The following is a 19,279-nucleotide window of genomic DNA, read 5'->3' on the forward strand; positions in this document are numbered from 1 at the left end:
AACTTAGGGCCTGGTCTAGATTTTGGTAGAGGAGTTACTCCCTTACAAATTTGAAAGCTATCATGTCCGCTATATTATACGTACCATATGCTATAATACACTTGTAATGTTGTGGCCGGGATAGAGATCAGATTTTTGACTGGGTAACCAGTTGTACAAACTCATTTGATATCAGGCCCTTATTAGGTGAGCACATCTCAGCATTTCATTCATAGTGACAATTAACTATTATTTTTATCTTGTTGATTTACAGCCTTATGCTTTCATATTTATTAAATATTTTGAACTTTATGTATATTTTAAGCAAATTAAAAGGCATTATTTACAGTCCTCAGATACTAGTGTGTAATGGCTGTTCTCTGATAATTCTGAAACATTCATTAAAATGTGACTTAATGTCACAACCAAGTCCATTTGTGTTTCTGACAGTCTGAAGAGCTCTGGTGATTCATAGTTTAAAATATACACCTACTCATATTAAACAAAGAGGTCACTGTCAAACAGAACCATTTATTCAATCAGATCAAAACAGTAAATGTACACATATATACAAAACAAAATTTTACATTTGACAAACTTGCGAATTGCTTACAGGCCCCTGCGAGACAAATACAAGTTTTCTGGAAAGGTCAAAACATCTTCTGCTGCAGACAACTTGTGTCCTTTTCTCAAACATACAAAATGGCAACATAATCTCCAGAAAGCATAAAAGAGCAGGGGAAAAGATTGAACGGCATACCGTGTCTGCACCGCAAATATTTGAAAAATAAGAAGTTATACAATCAGATCAAGACCTATTCGTTCCAGTTGTGTTCAGCTGCGTCACTTTTTTGTTGTGTTTTCAGGGCTGTACGTTTTTTGGGGGAATACAAAATAATGATAAAGATTTGGTTAACTTCTACGTGCCACCAACTGGATGGACTGAAAAGTACTTAGAATGCCGAAGAACATTTTCTTTCAAACATTGCGGTCGACTCTTAAAAACAGAGTCACTAGGCAAAAAAATATATATTTCACAAACGTAGTCATTACCTATCAAATATTTTTAACATAGGCATTCAAAAATATTTTGCCTTGTTTTGCCTACTTCCATCACTTTTGTAGTAAAATTACAACAATGTCCCATTCTAAGATGTCTGTCATATTACTCTACACACCGACTAGGAGTGTAGCTTAATTAGCCCTGTATTCACCTGTTCAAACTGCTGTCAATGCTACTTAATGCATTTTAATCTTTGGGAAAAATAATGCGACTACCAGCACTCCTCCCCCCAAATCCTATACGACCATTGTCCTGCACATTCATCAACTGAAGTAGCTGAATAGCACTGCTCCTCCCATGCATGTGATAAAAAGTAACACTACAAAAAAAAGGCACTTTCACTTGTAATGAGGAAAGGCAGGCGGAATGTACTGAAGTGTCAGTGTGATTTTTCGGAGCTGTGCCCCACTTACAATGTTATTTTATCATTAAGAGGCCTTGAAAAACAGTCTCCTGCAAACTTCTCTGTCAAAAAGTGCTTTTAGAATGTTGACAAGCATGGTTTCACATTTCAGTAAACTCATTTTCAGAAACCACAGTCAACTAAATTCTCAAATGTTTGATATATTTCTTCTGCAGTTTTCTTCACGACCACTAGATGGCAAGAGCAAACAATCTTTGCAGGACAAAATGCAAAGCAGAATATTACATCCTGCAAAAGCGCGGCACTGGGTGCCTTGTTCCCCATTAAACATGCAGGCGTGAGTGCCAACAAAAATCATTAAAGGCCAAAATTCGGTGAATATAGCAGCACAAGGCCCCTTTCAGCTACCACAGTAATAATATCAAAGTTTATTTATATTCATAAACATTTCTGTATTTCAATATGAACTACCCTGGCAGAAAGATTCTTCCTTTCCTAGAGTATGTGTATAATATAAAATTATATAATGTGCTTTAATTCTAGTTTGCTTTAAAAGGTTGCCTTTTTGGCAAAACTGGAAAAATTGCAATAATGAACATATTTCCAGGCAAAAACAGTTAAACTCAAGAGTAGAGGGCGTACTTAGGGTGTAGTGGGTAACATTTTGTCCAAAATGTACATTCTCTTATATCAAAATGATATCTTAATAATCTTTTATGTTTTCCATGCAATCCCTGCTACATTTTAGAAAAAAAAAACACTGAAGAATGAAGAAAAAAAATCTCCGACAAGGGAACCAAAAACACAAACTTGTACGGTATGAATTCCATCTCGAATTCCGACACTCAGTCACCTTCATCCCCCACTCTGCCTCCCCTTCTTACTACCAAATTAAAAAATGTTAATTAGAACCCCTCTTATTGTCCTCCCTCATGAATGTTTCTGAATAATAAAACAGATTCCAAGGATTGTTTTTTCTCTCCTCTCAGACGATTGGGAAAATGCCCTCCAGCAGTACTCCCTTTACTATTCACTGACAGGATGCAAACTAAGCTTGTACATCAATCAAGAAGAAACTGCACTCGTGGACAGGTACTTGTGCACTAGCTACATGACTTAACAGCTGCAATTCTCTCACTGACCACGAAGTGGCACGCTTTCATTATTTTTCATATAGCCATTAAAACGCCAATGGCGCCAACTAGCACATGTCTATAATCCACCACGGACAAAACACCCCCCCTTTTGGCCACTTATCCAAAAACAACAAGGCAGAAGCCAACTAGAAAAAGTAAGACAAAGAAAAGATAACAGCTTGAAAAGCTTTGACGCACCCAGTAGGAGACCTAGAAATATTGAGAGACAGGAGTGGGGGGGGGGGGGGGGGGAGATAGAAAGCAGAGAACCAGGAGGCTTGGACAGTGTGCACGATATGCCATTGCAAGAAGGGTAGATGGAGATAACGAAAAAAAAGGAGCAAACAAACAGGCCAGCAGGGACATGTATGTAACATCCCCCTGGGGTAGAGGGATGCGTTTGGTCAGTGGTCATTCCTGTGCAATAAAGTGAGCTGGGAACCAGACTCGTCAGTTTCTCAACAAAACAATGCTCCTTCTGCTGCAGTCTCTGAAGGCAGACTTTGGAATCTCTGGTTGAGGCTTAGCTTGCAAGTCATTAGGGCATCAGCAAGTGGGAGGAAAATCTGATGAAAAATCAAACTCATTCTGCCCCAGCCACAGCTCTGGCAGCTCCATGGCGCGGTCCAGTCCCAGTTCCACCACCAGCGACATCAACACCTCCTCATCCACGGGGTCAGAGTCAATGATGCCGGGCCCGTGGTGGGCGCCCAGCGCGGGTGCCAGGGTCCCTTGCCCCAGGGGCGGAGAGCTGAAGCCCCAGGTGGGGATGGAGGTAGAATCCGTGGGGAGGCAGGGGCTAGCCAGACCGTGGTACTGACTGTTGAGTTTCTGGAGCTGCATGCTGGCCAGCAGGTGAGGGGTGGTCTGCAGGTTGAAGGCCGGCTGCTTGGTGGGTGGCGTGGATGGAGCGGAAGCCAGGAGGCCGGTGGCGGGGAGGTGAGGGCTGCCCCCGCTGGCCTTGGTGGTGTTCATGGCTGCGGCAGGGTAATGGAGGATGGTCACCGCCTCGCGGTCCTTCATGCTCAGGCTTGTGTAGAGCAAGGAGCTCATTTCTCCAGCCCCCCGAAAAAGACCTGCAATGCAAAAACAGAAACTGTAAGCACACATTGAATGATCAGAAATTCAACATTTCAGTTTAACACATTTCCGGATTTAGTCATTTAATAGGGGAAAAAAGTTGCAGGACATTTATTTGTACCTCAATTGATCTTTCTAGCCAAAATGAAAGGACCTCAATTTCCTCAGGAGACAAATCCACTCCACGCTTGTAAAGTTGGTGGCCCAGCCAAGGGAGAGCTTTTATTGCCTTTATGGCAAGGCTTCTATTCCCTCACACTGCAAGCATGCGAGAAGGGCGGGGCCTGGGGCCAAGCATGCGAGAAGGGCGGGGCCTGGGGCCAGTGATGACTTTTCTAAACCACATCCTTTAAAGCGGCTGGTGGTAAAATGAAGCCATGATGCCAATAGACCCAATTCAGGCAGGAGACAGCTGAAATAAAGCCATTTTTGGCTTGAAAAGTCGGCAGTCTCCCGCCTGAAATTGCATTTTCTACAATGTAAGTCAATGGGGAATTTTCATTCTCCTGATTTTTTACTTTAAATCTCCCACGTCCCGGTCTTAAAATGTTGGCATGTATGCAGGAGTGCAGTAGTGGTACGGTGAAGGCTGCCCCCGCTGACCTGGGTGGTATTCAGGGCTGTGGCAGGGCAATGAAGGACATCACAGCCTCGCGATGCTTCATGCCCAGGCTAGGGTAGAGCACTTGTTCAGGGATGTTCACTTCCCACTCCTTAAAGAACTGAGCTAGTGCTCTGCATAGAGTCTGGTTATGAGCAGGCTGGTTCAGATGTGAGAATAATCGCATCCAATTAAAGTCAGACTTTATCAGGCGCACCAATTATCGCAAGTTCAGTTTTTGGGGAATAACATGCAGATTTTGTGGTTTACTTATCTACAATTCATGTGTCCCATTAAATGCTGGAACTTTTCCCCTTGTTAAATTCTAGCAGGTTTGACATGCCAAAATGTCAACAAATGGCGCGATCTTCATCGCACCTGATACTCTAGGGTTGCAATAATAATTGCACCACCTGGAACTGCGACCCCAGTTCAAGCAGGAGTTTGCACAGGGATCACAATATAATAGGCCACTTGTAATCAGTGTGAATCAAAGGGTATCCTTTAATTCACTTGACCAGAATGAGGGCATGTATGCTGGACCCCTAGTCCCCCTGCCCGCCCCCCCCCGGTCCCCAATACTTTTCTTACTTGTAATCAGTGCCCAAGAGTTTAATGCTAAGGTTTTTCTTCAATACATGTCAACCACTTGGTCTAATTTCACCACATTTATCCAACAGTACTTGCCCCTCTTGCGTCAATACATTGTAGGGAGGTGTTATTTGAGGGCACGTCCCTACAGGTCAATCAATCAATCTTCTGCAATGAAGAATATTTCTGCATGCATTGGAGTACTGGCATCCATAGAAGGCGGAATTATACACCAAAGAGACAACAGCGTTATATGGGGAAGCAACATTCCTGCGGAGTGGAGAAAAAGTCCAAAGCCAGAGCTGTCTACATGATAAAGAATTCATAACAGTAGGAACTAGATTCAGCAGCGCTGCCAAGCCAGCCGTAAACAAGCATCAGCAAAGCCAATATGTCTTGCCTACGTAAGAGCTTTGCCAATGTCTTTTAACCAGGTTGTAGAGCTCTCCGAGGTATCTACGTGCTCTATAAAATGTATTATAAGAGCAGCGCTGATGTGCAGCATAGCTAAAAGTTATTTTTAAAAATGCACTTTGACGCAGCCAGTTCTAGACGCGTCATAGCACTTTTTATCTAATGGCAGACGGGGGGGGGGGTTGGGTAACAGACAACAGGAGGGTAAGAAGCAATATGGAAGAGGGGGTAGGGAGAGAGCAACATGGACAAAAGGGAGGTGGGATAGAAAGAGGCAACACTGACAGTAGGGTGCATGGGAGAGAAAGAAGCAACACAGACCACGACAGGGGAAGAAAAAAATCAAAATAGTACCGCAATCACAGTGCGATCAATGGAACAGCAATCAAGCTGAAGCAATTAGTATTTGGTCCATGCTCCAGCTGAAAGAATAGGAAGTGAAGCTGGCATGCACTGGCCATTTAAAAAGGCGGCAAATAAGAGTGACAAAGCCAATGAATGGTATGCATTGGGCGTGCTGCAGGCTCTTTTTGTACACAATATCTCTTGTAAGTGAGAGAGAGGAAATACAGAAGAAGCACTCCTGAAAAATGCAGTAGTTATTGCGTTTTGAGGGAAAATGTAACATTTTTTTTTAATTTGGAGGTTTGTGGAAAGGGATTCTCCAAAAGAAAAAATTGAGAAAGAAAAAACCTAGACGATAATTAGTTGGGTTTGACTTTGAAGTAAAATGCATTTTTTGCTGATAGTTTGCGCCAGTATTGGTTTAGGAGAGTAGACTTGGGCATCCAAAGAGTAGTAGTTTTATGTAGAATTTTGGTTCTTTCAAAATAAATCAAGGAGAAGCACAGACTTAACATCTTAAGTGTTGCGCCTATTCCAACGGCCGACGGCACCACTACCTCGGGAGTGCTGCCGTCGGCCGTTGGACGTTCCAACTGCACCTGCGCAATGGAACGTTCAGCACTGGAGCTGGACGTTCCATAGCTGCTAAGGTGTTAAGGCAATACTCCTAAATTTACTCCACAATAATGGCACCTACAACCTATATGAAAACATTTTTTTTTTAAATAACAGCATTGTGTGCGAGGGACACAGGGCTGGTTGGATCACTCGCCAACAACTCTAAAGCACAAGGTGTGTGTTATCACACAATTAGCAGTCTGGTGTAATGTGCAGTCTGTAGTCACTCTCAAACATCTATGCCATAGCACAGTATAGCTCACATTAGGCTGTTTAAGGGAGTGGCTCGTGTTGTAGGACCCATACTACAACGTGTGGGCCAAGTCGGTAAAGACTTGCATTCTTGAGAAATCCCAGGGCCTACACTTGCAGGGGTCAAAACACGAGCTGGCAGGCTTTGAAATGCTCTATTCTTCCACAATTTGATGGCAAATGGAACATCTACCGTGCTGTCAAGTAACAAAACTATGACAACCAGGGGGGTATTACGAGCATAGGAGAGCCAGACCCTGCATGGTCCGGTCAAAGGCAAGGGTCAAGTGACATTTACCTTAGGACACTTTTACAGCATTACAAAGAACTTAAAAACCTCTTTTAGCAGATGAGAGTTCAAACGATCAGAGATGGATAACCAATGACAGTAAAATAATTTTGCAAGTTTATTAAGAGTGTTTATAAGAGTATTTTCAAACCTCGGAACGAATGTACACCACAGTAACGGGATGAGGATCGTAGAATAAGATGCCTAGACCTCAGGCAGCATGTCAAACAAGCATTGGTAATGCCAACAGGTAGACGCAAAAATCTGAGCTATTGGCTTTGCCAATGATTGGTTAATGGCATCCACATTACCAGCACATCTGCAATCGGAAACACAGGCATGCCCTTGTGCGGACAGCAAAATTTTAAAAAATCCCATCAAGTCAGCCGTGAAAGGATACAGCTCATTCAATCTGAGAACAAAGTACTTCTAGAAGGGAATTAAACAATAGAGAGTGACGCAGACACCAGAGTCAACAAAGCCTCCAATGATGATCAAGTGGCTGCTCAAAATCACTCTAGGTACATGGTATGTAGTGGAAACAATAGGTCTGCTAATCAACAACTAAAGAGAGGCCTGTAGCCAAGACCCAAAAACAAAACATTACAAACTACAGGTTTCCTGGAGACAGCGCAGTCTCCCACAAACACTCTCGTCTCAACTGCAGAAGCGAAGATTCCCTATGCAGTTCAAAAAAAAAAAAAAAGATTTAAACAAAAAAAATGAATAAAGACGAAGACTCCAACATTGTGCACAACCTTGAACTGCAGTTTTTGCTGCATTTATTGGAGCCCTGCAAAGGAGAAAGGACACGATGAAAACAGGGATGATCCTGTCCAGTGATGAACTTAAGAGCGTTCGGAACCGGGAATGGTTTCTTTGGCAACAAAAACACAACAAACAGAAAAGAACTTCGAGTATTTTATCTAACGTGCAAACAGGGACTACGGAGTACCCCAAAGTTTAAAAAGTTACAAAAATCGGCCGACGGTTAAGAAATATGTCAAGATAACCTAAGTCTAGAGATCGTAACCTCTATAGTAAAATACTATATACAAAACCCCCTAGGGAGATATGCAGAACACACCCCCGAAACTCAAACCAGTCGAACCATGCATGCCCTACCTGCTCCGACGTGACAGAAAGTACTCAAGGTATATAATCCCTCTTTAAAAGAAGACAACATTTGGATGCTGGCCAGACATATTGAACCCAACAGTTGCTAGGCAATGCGCCATATACACTGTATGTATTTTTACTAGTGAGTTATTTCAGCTGTTGTTCACTTTCATGTCATAGGTGTTGAAGGGTCTAAACTCTTAATCTCAGTTAGATGAGAGCAGATCAATGGCCCGCGGCGCAGAACTGTGTGTAGGACACAGGGGGGATTCCAAGCCTTTTCATTTGCTTTACTTTACCACCAATATGTTCCTATATCTCAGCATTTTCTCTCTTCAGCTCAGAAATATTGACAGGGAGGGGGAGTAGGGGGGGAGTGTTCAATGTGCACTTTTCAATCACCCACCATTTAAAAGATTTGTTTGGCTATATACTATCCTGAGGTGTGGGGGGGGGGGGGTCACAAATGTAAATAAAATATATTTAAAAAAAATGTAAAAGTCCCTTTAGTGCTTTGGTCTAATGTTTCAACATGGAGGATGCTTCGGGTCGTTCTTTCTTGGCCGCCACGCCTAATGGACCAGGAGCGGGTACATGTACCAAGGGTAGAAAGCCGGGCTCACCTGGACGGTTAACACCTAAACGACCAGTTACATCAGAAACATCCAAATAGCTCGTTTTATAGGTTGAAGAAATCTGCAACCATCCGAGATTTAGCTTTCCCCAGCCATTTCAGAGGAGATAGTGCTGAGGAGGGAGCAGGAGGGAGCAGGAGGGACAGGGGCCGGACACTTATTTCACAGATACCCCCCCATCCCACCTCCCCAACTCTTTGCTTCTGTAACAAGTTCCAAATGCTGCATCCACCTTCCATTAGCATCACCTGAGAGGTGGAGACGGGGCGCGTTGAGACCCCCACACGAGGAGGAGCAGGAAGGAGTCTCGTCGTAAGTTTATATGGTCAACCTTGACTTGCAGTTAATGTGCAGAACTATTGTTACGAGTCTGTGATTGGATTAAACATGGGAGATGGGCAGAGACAAATGATCGATTCATGGGTCACGTTTTGTCAACACTTAGCTGAATGAGAGTTGCAGTGTAATTCTAAGATGGCCGCCGAATATTTCAATTAGATTAAGGTTGTTTAGAGCAGCACGTTTATGGCCAGAGTGTGCTAAAGGACTTCAAGGCCAGGCACCATAAAAAGAGGAAAGCTCAGACTCGTACACTGTGATTACTACTGTTAATCTGAGCGGTTAAAGCAGATTGTTAGGGCACCCAGATAAAGACTTTACAGACCTTAACAGTTATCTTCTTAGATCACCTACTAGACAGAACAAGCTGTTTGTGAAAAAAAAACTATTGCCAGATTACAGTGGGCTAAGAGCACAGGCTCTGCTTACCCTTGGTTGGCTTGGTCATTGATGTGCCTGCTTGCCTTATTTATTAGCTGGTGTGCGCTTTCCATCCTCTTCTAGTGTTTGTACCTCACCTGGAGCATAGCCTCATTGCTCATGTCCTTTCACTGCTTAATTTTTAGGCACTACTTTTGTTTTTGGCTAAGCTATCCATGAGAGTGAATGTGTTTTCCAGCTGTCTTTCTTGTTTACTTCTCTTACCCCTCCACTGTGCTCCATGTTGCTCTCTACCGCCTAGCGACCCTCTAGGGGTTGCACTCGCTCCTGTGCCCTACACCTTCTTGTTGCATTCTTAACAGTGGTTCCCTTTTCACGCAAACCCTCTGTGCTTCTTCCTTTCCCCCTCCTTTGTGTTTCTTCTCCCACCCAAGCCTATTTGGAGTTTATCCCCTCACTTTTAAAGTGGTGGACAACTTTTTTTTTTTTTTTTTAAAGCGGTTGCCCTACTTTTTAAAGAAATGTATTGAATCAACTCAGATCGAGGAGTAAAAACAAAAGAAGGGCCGATATAATTTTTAAGGCTCAAATGCACCTTCTAAATAATGTGTCTGTATTTTTTTTTTATTTCCTCTTAAGTTGTTCTGCAAGGCATCTCTAAAAACTATGGGTGATGCCAATATTCCCCAAAGGGAACCACTGACTTTGCCAATGTGTGTTCTTATTTCTTTTTAACCAGTACAAACGTATGGGTATATCGACCAAATAGTTGCTTGTTGATCCGAAATGGGTTTTAGGCCGCTTTTAAAGACACTGTCACAGATGTTTTTGATCTGCCCAGTGTGCTCCTTCAACCAAGATTTGTTTAAAATAGAAGGAAAGAAAAAAAGAAACCACACAAAAACCCAAAAATAACAAACATGCCCTACTAAGTTAGTTTGTAATTCCTCGCCGCCTTTATTTGAATATTTGTTTCAAGATATTTAGCATTAGACTAAAAAAAAAAAGAAAAATTCCACTTGAAGTTTTTGGGAGCTAAATAATTTTATCAGACGTTTGATGAATATTGATTTAGGCAAAGAAAATAATCTGAAATTTGCTTTTACAAACTGCTCCATACAGATAAATAAGAAACAAACGGGAAGGGGTCATTCATTTGTGCACGTGTGTAAAGATACTAAAGTAAGTATCACAAATATGCAGCTCCATGTCTGACCCCGATATGTCACAATATTATATTTGCTATAATAAATAATAAAATACGGTACCCAGAAAACTCCATCTTTGGCAGACACTCGCTACTGCAGAACAGTAGATGCTTTGTGTCGATGGTGGAATCCTGTTTGTGGGCCATAAAGAGCAGCACCGACCACATTTTATTCTTGAATAAAAAGGGCCGCTTTTTTTGAAGACAGGAGCACATCACATACATTTTACCCTAGGCCTTCGCCTCACAAAACTAGACCTCACTATACATTACTTCACCCAATTCCCACTGCCCCCACCCCTAAATTTACCACACCCTTATCTTACAACTGTAACTCCTGCCCCGGCATAAAACTTTCAACCATTACAACAATAAACCCTTTGACTAATCTCTATTATCATTTAACTATCTGTCCTCTTAACTTTTCCTTCCTCCAAGTTTAACTTTATTACCACCCCCCATTGTCCTGCTTCCCCTATGTTCACAACCATCATCTTAATGTATAGCCATGGTTAAGTGAAATGCCCACCGCCTGCACATGCTTCAAGCGACAACCAATTATAGGTGGAATAACATTAATAGGTAATCAGTAGCCAGGCCTAAAAACGGTGCAAAAGAACAAACTCAAACTTTATCGGTAATCAACGTACATTGTTCTGTTAAAATGAAAGCTGTAAAAGCATAGTCCATCCAAAACAACCACGCAGATCCAAGGCACTCTGCTCTGCAACATCTTTATACTTCAGTCAAGAATGCCTAAAATTAACAAAAAAGTTGGAAAATATTTTTTCCGAGAGATATATTTTTGGGTTAACTGCCCCCTGCAACCCAAACAAAGTCAAAATGGTCTTCTGAGCCAATCTACAGATTGTTCCATGCCCTATTTCAGTGTTGCCATGCTCACAAATGCAGGATTCCGCCCATGGAGGCTCCTGCAAAGGAAATGAGTACTGTGGACTGCATTGTGTCCAGATGTTTACATTCTTCGATAGACAGACAGGTTGTACTAGATGTAGGACATAACTGTTTTATATCCATTTTACTTTTTATTCGTTATGTACTTATTAACCGTGTGATTTTATTTATGATTTTAATTGACGAATAAACTAAACTAATACAGACAGGTAATATGTATTTACTCCCAAAGGCACTGAGGGGTTGGACCGGAGGGCCCACCCTAGTCTCTTGCTAACCCGTTCAGTCACTCTTACAGTGTAAAGAAGCCCTGAAAGGTACATGAACGCATTTATGCCAAGAAGGGGAAAAAAGTCTTCGAAGTAGCTATTGTGACTTTTCAGCTGCCATGCCAGGCAAGATGCAACTGTTGGAGAAGGTCAGGGTTAAATAACTGTCTGAAATAGGGAGGAAAGAGGTCCTGGTGCCAGAGGGGACATTCCTGGTCAAAAGAACGTGGTCTGGGACAGACTTGGGTGTTCAGCAGGCAAAGTCCACCAGGTTCTTGTTTTTTTTAATGAAAATGTTGCCTAGAACGTTAAGGATCTGAGTTGGTTAATAGCATTCTGCAATTTGGAGCTAAAAACGAGGATTTGGACTGAGCTGTAAAATGAAAAGGATTTTCTTTTATCCCATAGGGAAGAGCACTTGGGAGTTAGACAGAGGTTCCTCCGTCTCCTCTGTGGGTGCCTGGACGAAACATCCCAGACTGACGATTTACTTGTTTAACCAATGTGTGGTTTATTCAGAGATTGTGTGTTTAACACAATTGCACCAGCCAAAGTTATTCTGTGACTTTAGTGACTTTTTTTGTTGGAGGGGGGCGAAGGGGGGGTCAGCACCTAACGAGAGTCTAGTAAGCACTGGCCAATGTCTGCTAAAAGTCAGACTGCGATGCCGTCCCAATGTAGGCTGGGAGTGTTCTGACCAATCAACAGCGTTCAGGTTGTGCACAATACAGGGCAACAGCGTTGAGGTTGTGCATAATACAGGGCTCGAGTCGGGGTACCTCGCGGGTGGACGGCGTCCTCCCACTTATTTTACCGGGAGCTCGATAACTGGAGCAAATGGAGCCACACATTCTTTCTTTGGCCTCTCTGGGGCGAGATCGGAGCTCATTCAGAACGCTGCTCACGCGCTGGCTTCTCTGATGCAATCGCATCTAAGGGGTGAGCGAGAGGAGGCAATGAGTCTGATGGTGCAAGCCACCATTCGTGATGTCACTACCTCTCGTGACGTCAGCGTCCCCCCACTTCTTTTTTTAGGACTTGTGCCCTGTGCATAAAGATGTTGCTAACTTTGGAAATCACAAAGTCCAAGGTGGCATTTGGAGTAGGCAGGAAAATGGCAAAACTGGATAAGACCATTCTCATCGGGGAAAGATACGAGTTGGGAAGAGGTTGTGTCAGACGGTTTGTTCTCGGGGGTAGGAGGGTAAAAGAAGTGGTGGGCGTAACTCGTATAATTCTGTGTGGTGTAATCACGCGGAATTAACTAAGAATTTTGCGAGATTACGCTTGAATTATGCGAGAAGAGTAATTCTTGAATTAGAGCTATTTCGTAGCACAAAAATGCCCCACTGCATCCAAAATGGACGCAAGGATGCATTTTGAGCAAAGAAATAGTGATAAATGCAATAGAACCCGTATAGCTAGCATGAGCAACCACTCACACTGGCTAAATGTTCTCCTGGGGTAGCATTTTCCCCTAATAATACCAGCAATTAGCGTTATTTTCTTAGCACAAAATGCAACCTTGTGTCCAAAATGGACGCAAGGGTGCATTTTGTGCTAAGAGACAGAATGCAGCAGAACATGAATAGAGAGTGCATGATCCTGCTCGCTACGTGTGCTCTTGCGGTAAGATCCCATCCCCCAATTACTCTCAATTATGCAAGCAAGAGTAATGGTGTAATTATCTGAAATTTTGCGTCAAAGAGTAGTGCGGAATTACCAAAATTACTCCAAGAACGCCAGTGTAATCGAAATTCCGCCCAGGCCTATATAAAAAGGTGTAAGTAAAACATCGTCAAAGAGTTGCGTGCCACCTATGACCAAAAGCACCTCAGTGCCTCATCAGGATTAACCCCTTCCATGCTCACGACAAGCTCAGCTCGTCATGCAGTACAGTGCTCCTGTGCTCATGAAGGGGGGGGGGGGGGGGAATTGCTATAGCATTGAAGGTGTTAACAAGGGCTATAACACATTTTTTGAAGGAGAAAGTAACAGTGTTGCCGAGAAATCGAGGAATTAGTCCAGAAACAAATTTTGTCTGCTTAGTTTCCTTAAATATTTATGGGTGGTCTCAGTGGAGAGGGTGAATGACATTCAACCCGCATAAGTAACCCTGCATACTGTAATAACTAACGCATTGTGACCTCGCCTACCATTACCCCGCAAGTCGCTTCAACGACTTGCGGAGGGGGGAGAAGGTGTTGGATTTAGAACACCTTCCCTACAGTCCACACAGACTAGAGTTGGAATAGTTAATTTTACTATTCAATTTACTATTCAAACATCCAGCGCCCCCACCCCCTTCAAGTCGTTGTAACGACTTGTGGGATAATGGTATGCGTTGTCACAACGCGTTGTTGTTAAGACCGCGTTGTGACAGCATGCGGGGTGAAGAGACATATTCAGTGGAGAGAGTTGTACTCAACGAGATAGATATGGATTTTTGCAGAGAATGGCCATCCCTCCATTCATGTTTTATCAGGTTCTGTCCAGGAGAAATGTCTGGTAGTTGGTTGGTAAGCGGAGGTCTAAGAGGGTTATGGACGAGGGGGGTGTGGGGGGGGGGGGGCGGGGGCTTGGGTCAGTAGGCGCAAGCACATCACTGGCTGATTCTCAGATCCGTGACCACTAGATGAGCTGCAGTTTATCAAGTCACATCCAATGCATCTTTCATTTGGCAGGTGTAACATTTTAATTAGGAACTCTTTACATGGCAGCACTGGCTGTACACAGACAATGAAGGTTGGGAGGGAGAGGACAGCAGAGTAACGAGATTTGCAGTAAATATATAGATATGAATGAAAGATAAATACATTAAGGCAACTATATCGGTCCAACTACTGCAGGACATGTCCAGTGGTGGAGGTGGTGGGGTAAGACTTCTAATCTTTTGAGCCAACAATTGTGGGATTTCAATGGTGGGGGGAGTGGTAGAGGGTGCAATAAATCTGTCTGACCTTAGTGCATTTCAGGGGTTGGAACCTCAAGAGCAGACCTAGGAGGCTGCACAAGATGGCTTGGGTCCCCCCAACGAGTTTTGGCTGGCGGGTCTTGGGTTCTGAGGAGGCAGGAATGCATTTCAAAGTATCCACATTAAGTTCTGTGTGGTGCAGCATCACTTATTTCCTGACACCCCCGATCAGGATAAATTCTAGCTATGTACTTTTAATCTTTGTCCTGGGACCCCTCCATCCCAAAATCAGACACACACCAGTAGCACCTTTTTACTGGTAACCAGAACCAGCCCATCTTTCACATAGCACTGGGCTTCCTACAGGTGGAGTTTTAGCAGATGTGATGTGGTTACAACACACACAGCTTCTACTTTACGACTAATGGCTTCTTTTCAAATGGCCCTTTCCCTACCAGACTTACAACACCCGACAGCAGGACCAATGGTAAATCAGGGGCAGCTAATCCGGAGTAGCGTTGCCCAACTGGCTCGGGCCAGCGTGCGGTAGGGAGGGGTGGGGCAAGGGGAGGACGAGTGCTATATGCACTCTGAGTGGGCATGTGTGTTTGGCCAGCCATCTCAGGCTGGCCAAACACACATGCGCACTTAGGTTTCATCCAGCCTGGCTGCGCTGAATAGCTGGGCTTGAGAAACTGCACAGGCTCCCGGTCCGGAGGGAGCGTATGTTCAGACCGCTCAGGCCAATCCCTGTGCAGGTTTCATAGTATGAGAGCAGCACAGAGATTGCACAGGGAGTCTGATGTAGTCCTAGTGTCTGCTGGGGCCAAGAAGAAGAATGCGAATCAGGACGTGGCAGACAGCAAGTTGTCCTTTCTTTTTTTTTATTATTAAACACCCCCGTGCTCACATCCCCCGTGCCTCCTCCGACTCCTCCGACCCCACCACCACTTTTAGTTTGTGTTGGCCGCCACTGTTGTACATTGGTTTGGTACCCACATCAGTTTGGTCTGCAGTGAGGATGAGTAGTTGAAAGCAATGCACTGTCAATCTTCAATACTCCCAACCCTGCTCTTCAGGGTCACAACGCTCGCCTCCACCCACCCCTTGCTTTAATTCTCAGTCTTAGGGCGTTAAAAGTCCAAGGAGAGCATGGGCTCACCGGCCCTTTGAGACGGTCAGATGGGCAAGAAAGGATCAAAGAAGGACTCCCACTGGCCTCCAAGGCCCCAGTGATGGGAGTAGAGCCCTCTCTCCGGTGAGGTCTACGTAAAGAAAGAGTGCATACGACTAATGAATACAATGGTACGTACTCCACGTTAGAGAGGTGCAAATGTGGCCGAGGTGGTGGTAATATCTCCACTTGCCAAGAGGCGAGGGCAGAATCAGGTTTTGGTACATATTGGGAGGTACTGCAAACAGGGTGAAGACAAGAATTCATTATCATAAACATTTGCTCTTCTTGCTTCTACCGCAGAGTTTGGAAGCAGCAGGAGTTTAAGAGGGGAGTTTGGAAGAATGCCCGTTGGCATGCTTTTCAGGGTCTGACGTTATTAACCATAGCATGTTTCATAGGAGGTTGCTTATGGAACGCCATCCCCCCCCCCCCCCCCCCCCGCACATCATAACTCTACCGTCCTATGCAGAATTCAAGAGCCAACTTAAATTCTTGTGCCTTATCCGCTCCCTTGGTTGTGGATAACTTGGAGCTCAAAACGTCTCAGAATCTATGCGGTAATGTTGAATCCAGCCCCAAGAAGCCCTGCTGTCCGAACTTTTCTTCTTTCCAAATTGTCTCTCGCCGATTGCTTGTATTGGGTTTGTCTCATGTTGTTCTCTTTTTCATGTCCTCTACTGTGAAGCGCTCTGATACCTTCGGGTCTTGTTAGCGCTACAGAAAACTTCTAAATAATAAATGTATAATGTACAACACTATTGTGTGGGGCTGTTTCATGGTATACACAGGTGCTTCCAGTATCCCCTGGGCAGAGAGGAAGCTACGAAATTGAAAACAAATTGTAGAGCACAGCAGGGCGGGGCAGAATAGACAAGGCCCGTTTACGACTGTGGCCTATTTTTGGTTTGCCTAAAGAGCTGGTTTACACACAGGACTGTGGAGCAGCATTAAATAACCTTTTAAAGACGAATGAAAGCCCAGCTCTGTTGCAATTGATAGCAGTCTTTCCATCTGATGCTCGCGGAGTAATTACAAGCCTGGAGCGCCTCTGTCATTTTCAGTGCATCTAAACTATAATTATAGAGTTTCTCCTCAAAAACCCCTGAACAAAAATGCACCAAAACCAGGCCACAACTAGCAGAGTGCGATTTCCCTCTGAAATTTGGTGAAAGTTCAATGACGTTCACCAGTTTCGTTTTTCACAAAGACGGTTCTCTATTTAGGGAGAAGTGGGGATTTAAATGGGATAGCACACGTTTTGAGTCCCCCCTCTTTCCCTCAAAATATTAATGTTATGTAGCGCTTCATACTACTCTGGTGTGTATAAGATGTTTCTATCAACAGGTTTAACGACTTCAGAAGGACAATTCTAACTCACAAGGTTCAGGAGCCCGGACCTTCAGGTTATTGCTGATGTCAGCGGCGAGCGACAAATCCGTTACCGTGACTTCACTCGCTCTGCCCCGCACTCCTCCCAGTGCGATCTACAGCAAAGATGTCAAAATAAATGCAAACTGCCTTAAAGTTTTTTTGCATGCGTTTTAAATTCAGTACTATAGCTCGAAGCCACCCCTTTTGCCGTTTTGAAGTAGATATTTCTGTAATAAATCAAATTAAAGAATGGCCCAGGGGTGCCTGGACTCTTGCAACAGCAGATAAATGTAACACTCACAAAGCATGACCATTTATAATAACTGACACGATAACTTATACGGTTACATTTCTGGGCGCCAACGCCTGTCAATCACTAGATGTGTTCGAGTTTAGAACACACAAGCTGTTCGATCCTGAATTAATAGTGGCTCCGTGGGGCGCAAAGTCTTCTGGGTCTGAATACGCATAATAAACAAGGGGGCCGCGAGTCATTTTCTGGGGTACCGTGGTGTAAATACCATTCCCATGCTGTTCGCTTTTCAAATGCCCGCGGTGCCGGGCGCCGCCTTTTGATCGTCTGCAGCCAGCGCTGGTGACCCTGAAAGTGAGAGGGGCTGGTCTGTGGGGAGGGGGCCCCAGGCCAGGAGGCCGCATTGTCCGCGGAAACAACTGAAATGTTAGCCTGCATTCCGGGCGCCCGCCCACCCTGGAGCCGGGCGGGATGGCGTCAAGCCCCGCCCACCTGGGGGTCTGTATCACTCAACAGCCCCCTTTAAAGAGGATAGGTGTGAGCGTGTCTGTGGCTTTGATCCGGCAGAGAGAGGGAGGGGCGGGGGAGGCGTCCGTCCTCTTCTGCAAACATCCTCTTTCATGCGCCTCTTCTGCAAACATCCTCTTCCAGGCGCTACACGCCCTATGTCCACCATTTATGCTTGGAAGCCAAGCAGAGGAAATTGAAGGAGGAAGCTCCTGTAGGAATTTGGTTCGAGAGCTAAATGCGGTGTACACGTCACCTCCGGTTACTGTGTGTGTCAACACCATGTTGTGTCCTAAACAGTTTAACTTGTGTTCACAACAGTTTAACCCACGCCCTCAGGACTTTCATGCAGGCCAGTGGCTCCGAGAACAAGCCCTCGTGAATCATTACATCATCCACCCTTCCTGCAGACCGCCCCCCCCCCAAAAAGGAACATTACTGGTAAATGAACAATTATTTACACCAGATGGCCTTACACCTATTTATAGGTGGTCCCTTTTTATTATTGCTTCTTGAGGGGAGGGGGGAATTATCATACGGACCACTTGTAAATAGTGAGTTTAACTGTTAGATAGGGTTCGGATAGATATAATCTGTCTGTGTTACAAGGCATAGCTTAAGATGTAACAAATTGGAGAAGAAATACCAACAAGGTGTCATTCAAGAGTAAAAACTCCTTCGACGACCTGCCCACCACGAATGAAATTCGGAGTGAACATATATTTAAAACACTGGAAGGAACAAATGGTATTTGTGCAGGTTATATTTTTTGCATGTGAATACCCCCATTCCAGAGATGTCCAATTGTAGTTACAGTCTGCACCAAAGTGAGAGGGTAAACCCCCAAGCTTTATCTGCACTCTATCTAATGCAGTGCTAGTTGTTCCAAGGGCTGCTACATCCCAACCCTAGCCTGTGTCAGCCGACTGCTGCAGAGGTCTGAATGCAATAAGCAGGGCACAGCTGTCGATCACAGAGGGTCCGACTCAGACAGCAGGGGTAGATAGAAAGAATGCCACCAAGTTGGCTGAAGCCCCCTATACTTAGGCCCTGAGAAGTGTCATTTTGTGGTGCTGAGTTAATGTGCTACATACCTCTAGAAAGAAGTTTGTCCAGTTTTGGCATCCTTACCTCTGCTAATATACTAAATCAAATGTACAGCGCCGGTTTACAGGCTCCCACTATATTTATTGCTGTAATTGTTCTGATTGGAGGTGGACAAGCCAGCAAATGCGCAGAGCCAAGCCAGAGCAGATCTAGTGCCTGGCCCGGGCATAAGAGCCAAAGCAAAAGCCTCGCCCAACCGGTCCAACGCAACATGGTTTGCCTGGTTTACTTGCCAAACACTATGAAAGAATATGATAAAGATACAATGAAACAATTGTTTTTTCAAAATCCAAGTTTCATTGTTCTACATTAGATGATATCAGTGTTGTGATATTTACTGAAATTAATAATTT

General features: G+C 44.3%; 1 protein-coding gene across 1 annotated transcript in view; it reads right to left on the reverse strand.

The window, feature by feature from the left end:
* Positions 1-477: 477 nt before the first annotated feature.
* Positions 478-19,279, reverse strand: part of CITED1 (Cbp/p300 interacting transactivator with ED-rich tail 1) — a 30,465-nt gene continuing 11,663 nt past the window's right edge. The window contains exon 2 of the mRNA XM_086942006.1: positions 478-3,618. Coding sequence (XP_086798132.1) covers positions 3,089-3,595 — 507 coding nt within the window. The 5' untranslated portion in view covers positions 3,596-3,618 and the 3' untranslated portion in view covers positions 478-3,088. The remainder of the gene's footprint in view (positions 3,619-19,279) is intronic.

Source organism: Lissotriton vulgaris, chromosome 10 (assembly GCF_964263255.1).
Source record: "Lissotriton vulgaris chromosome 10, aLisVul1.2, whole genome shotgun sequence".
In the NCBI taxonomy this organism is placed as follows: Eukaryota; Metazoa; Chordata; class Amphibia; order Caudata; family Salamandridae; genus Lissotriton; species Lissotriton vulgaris.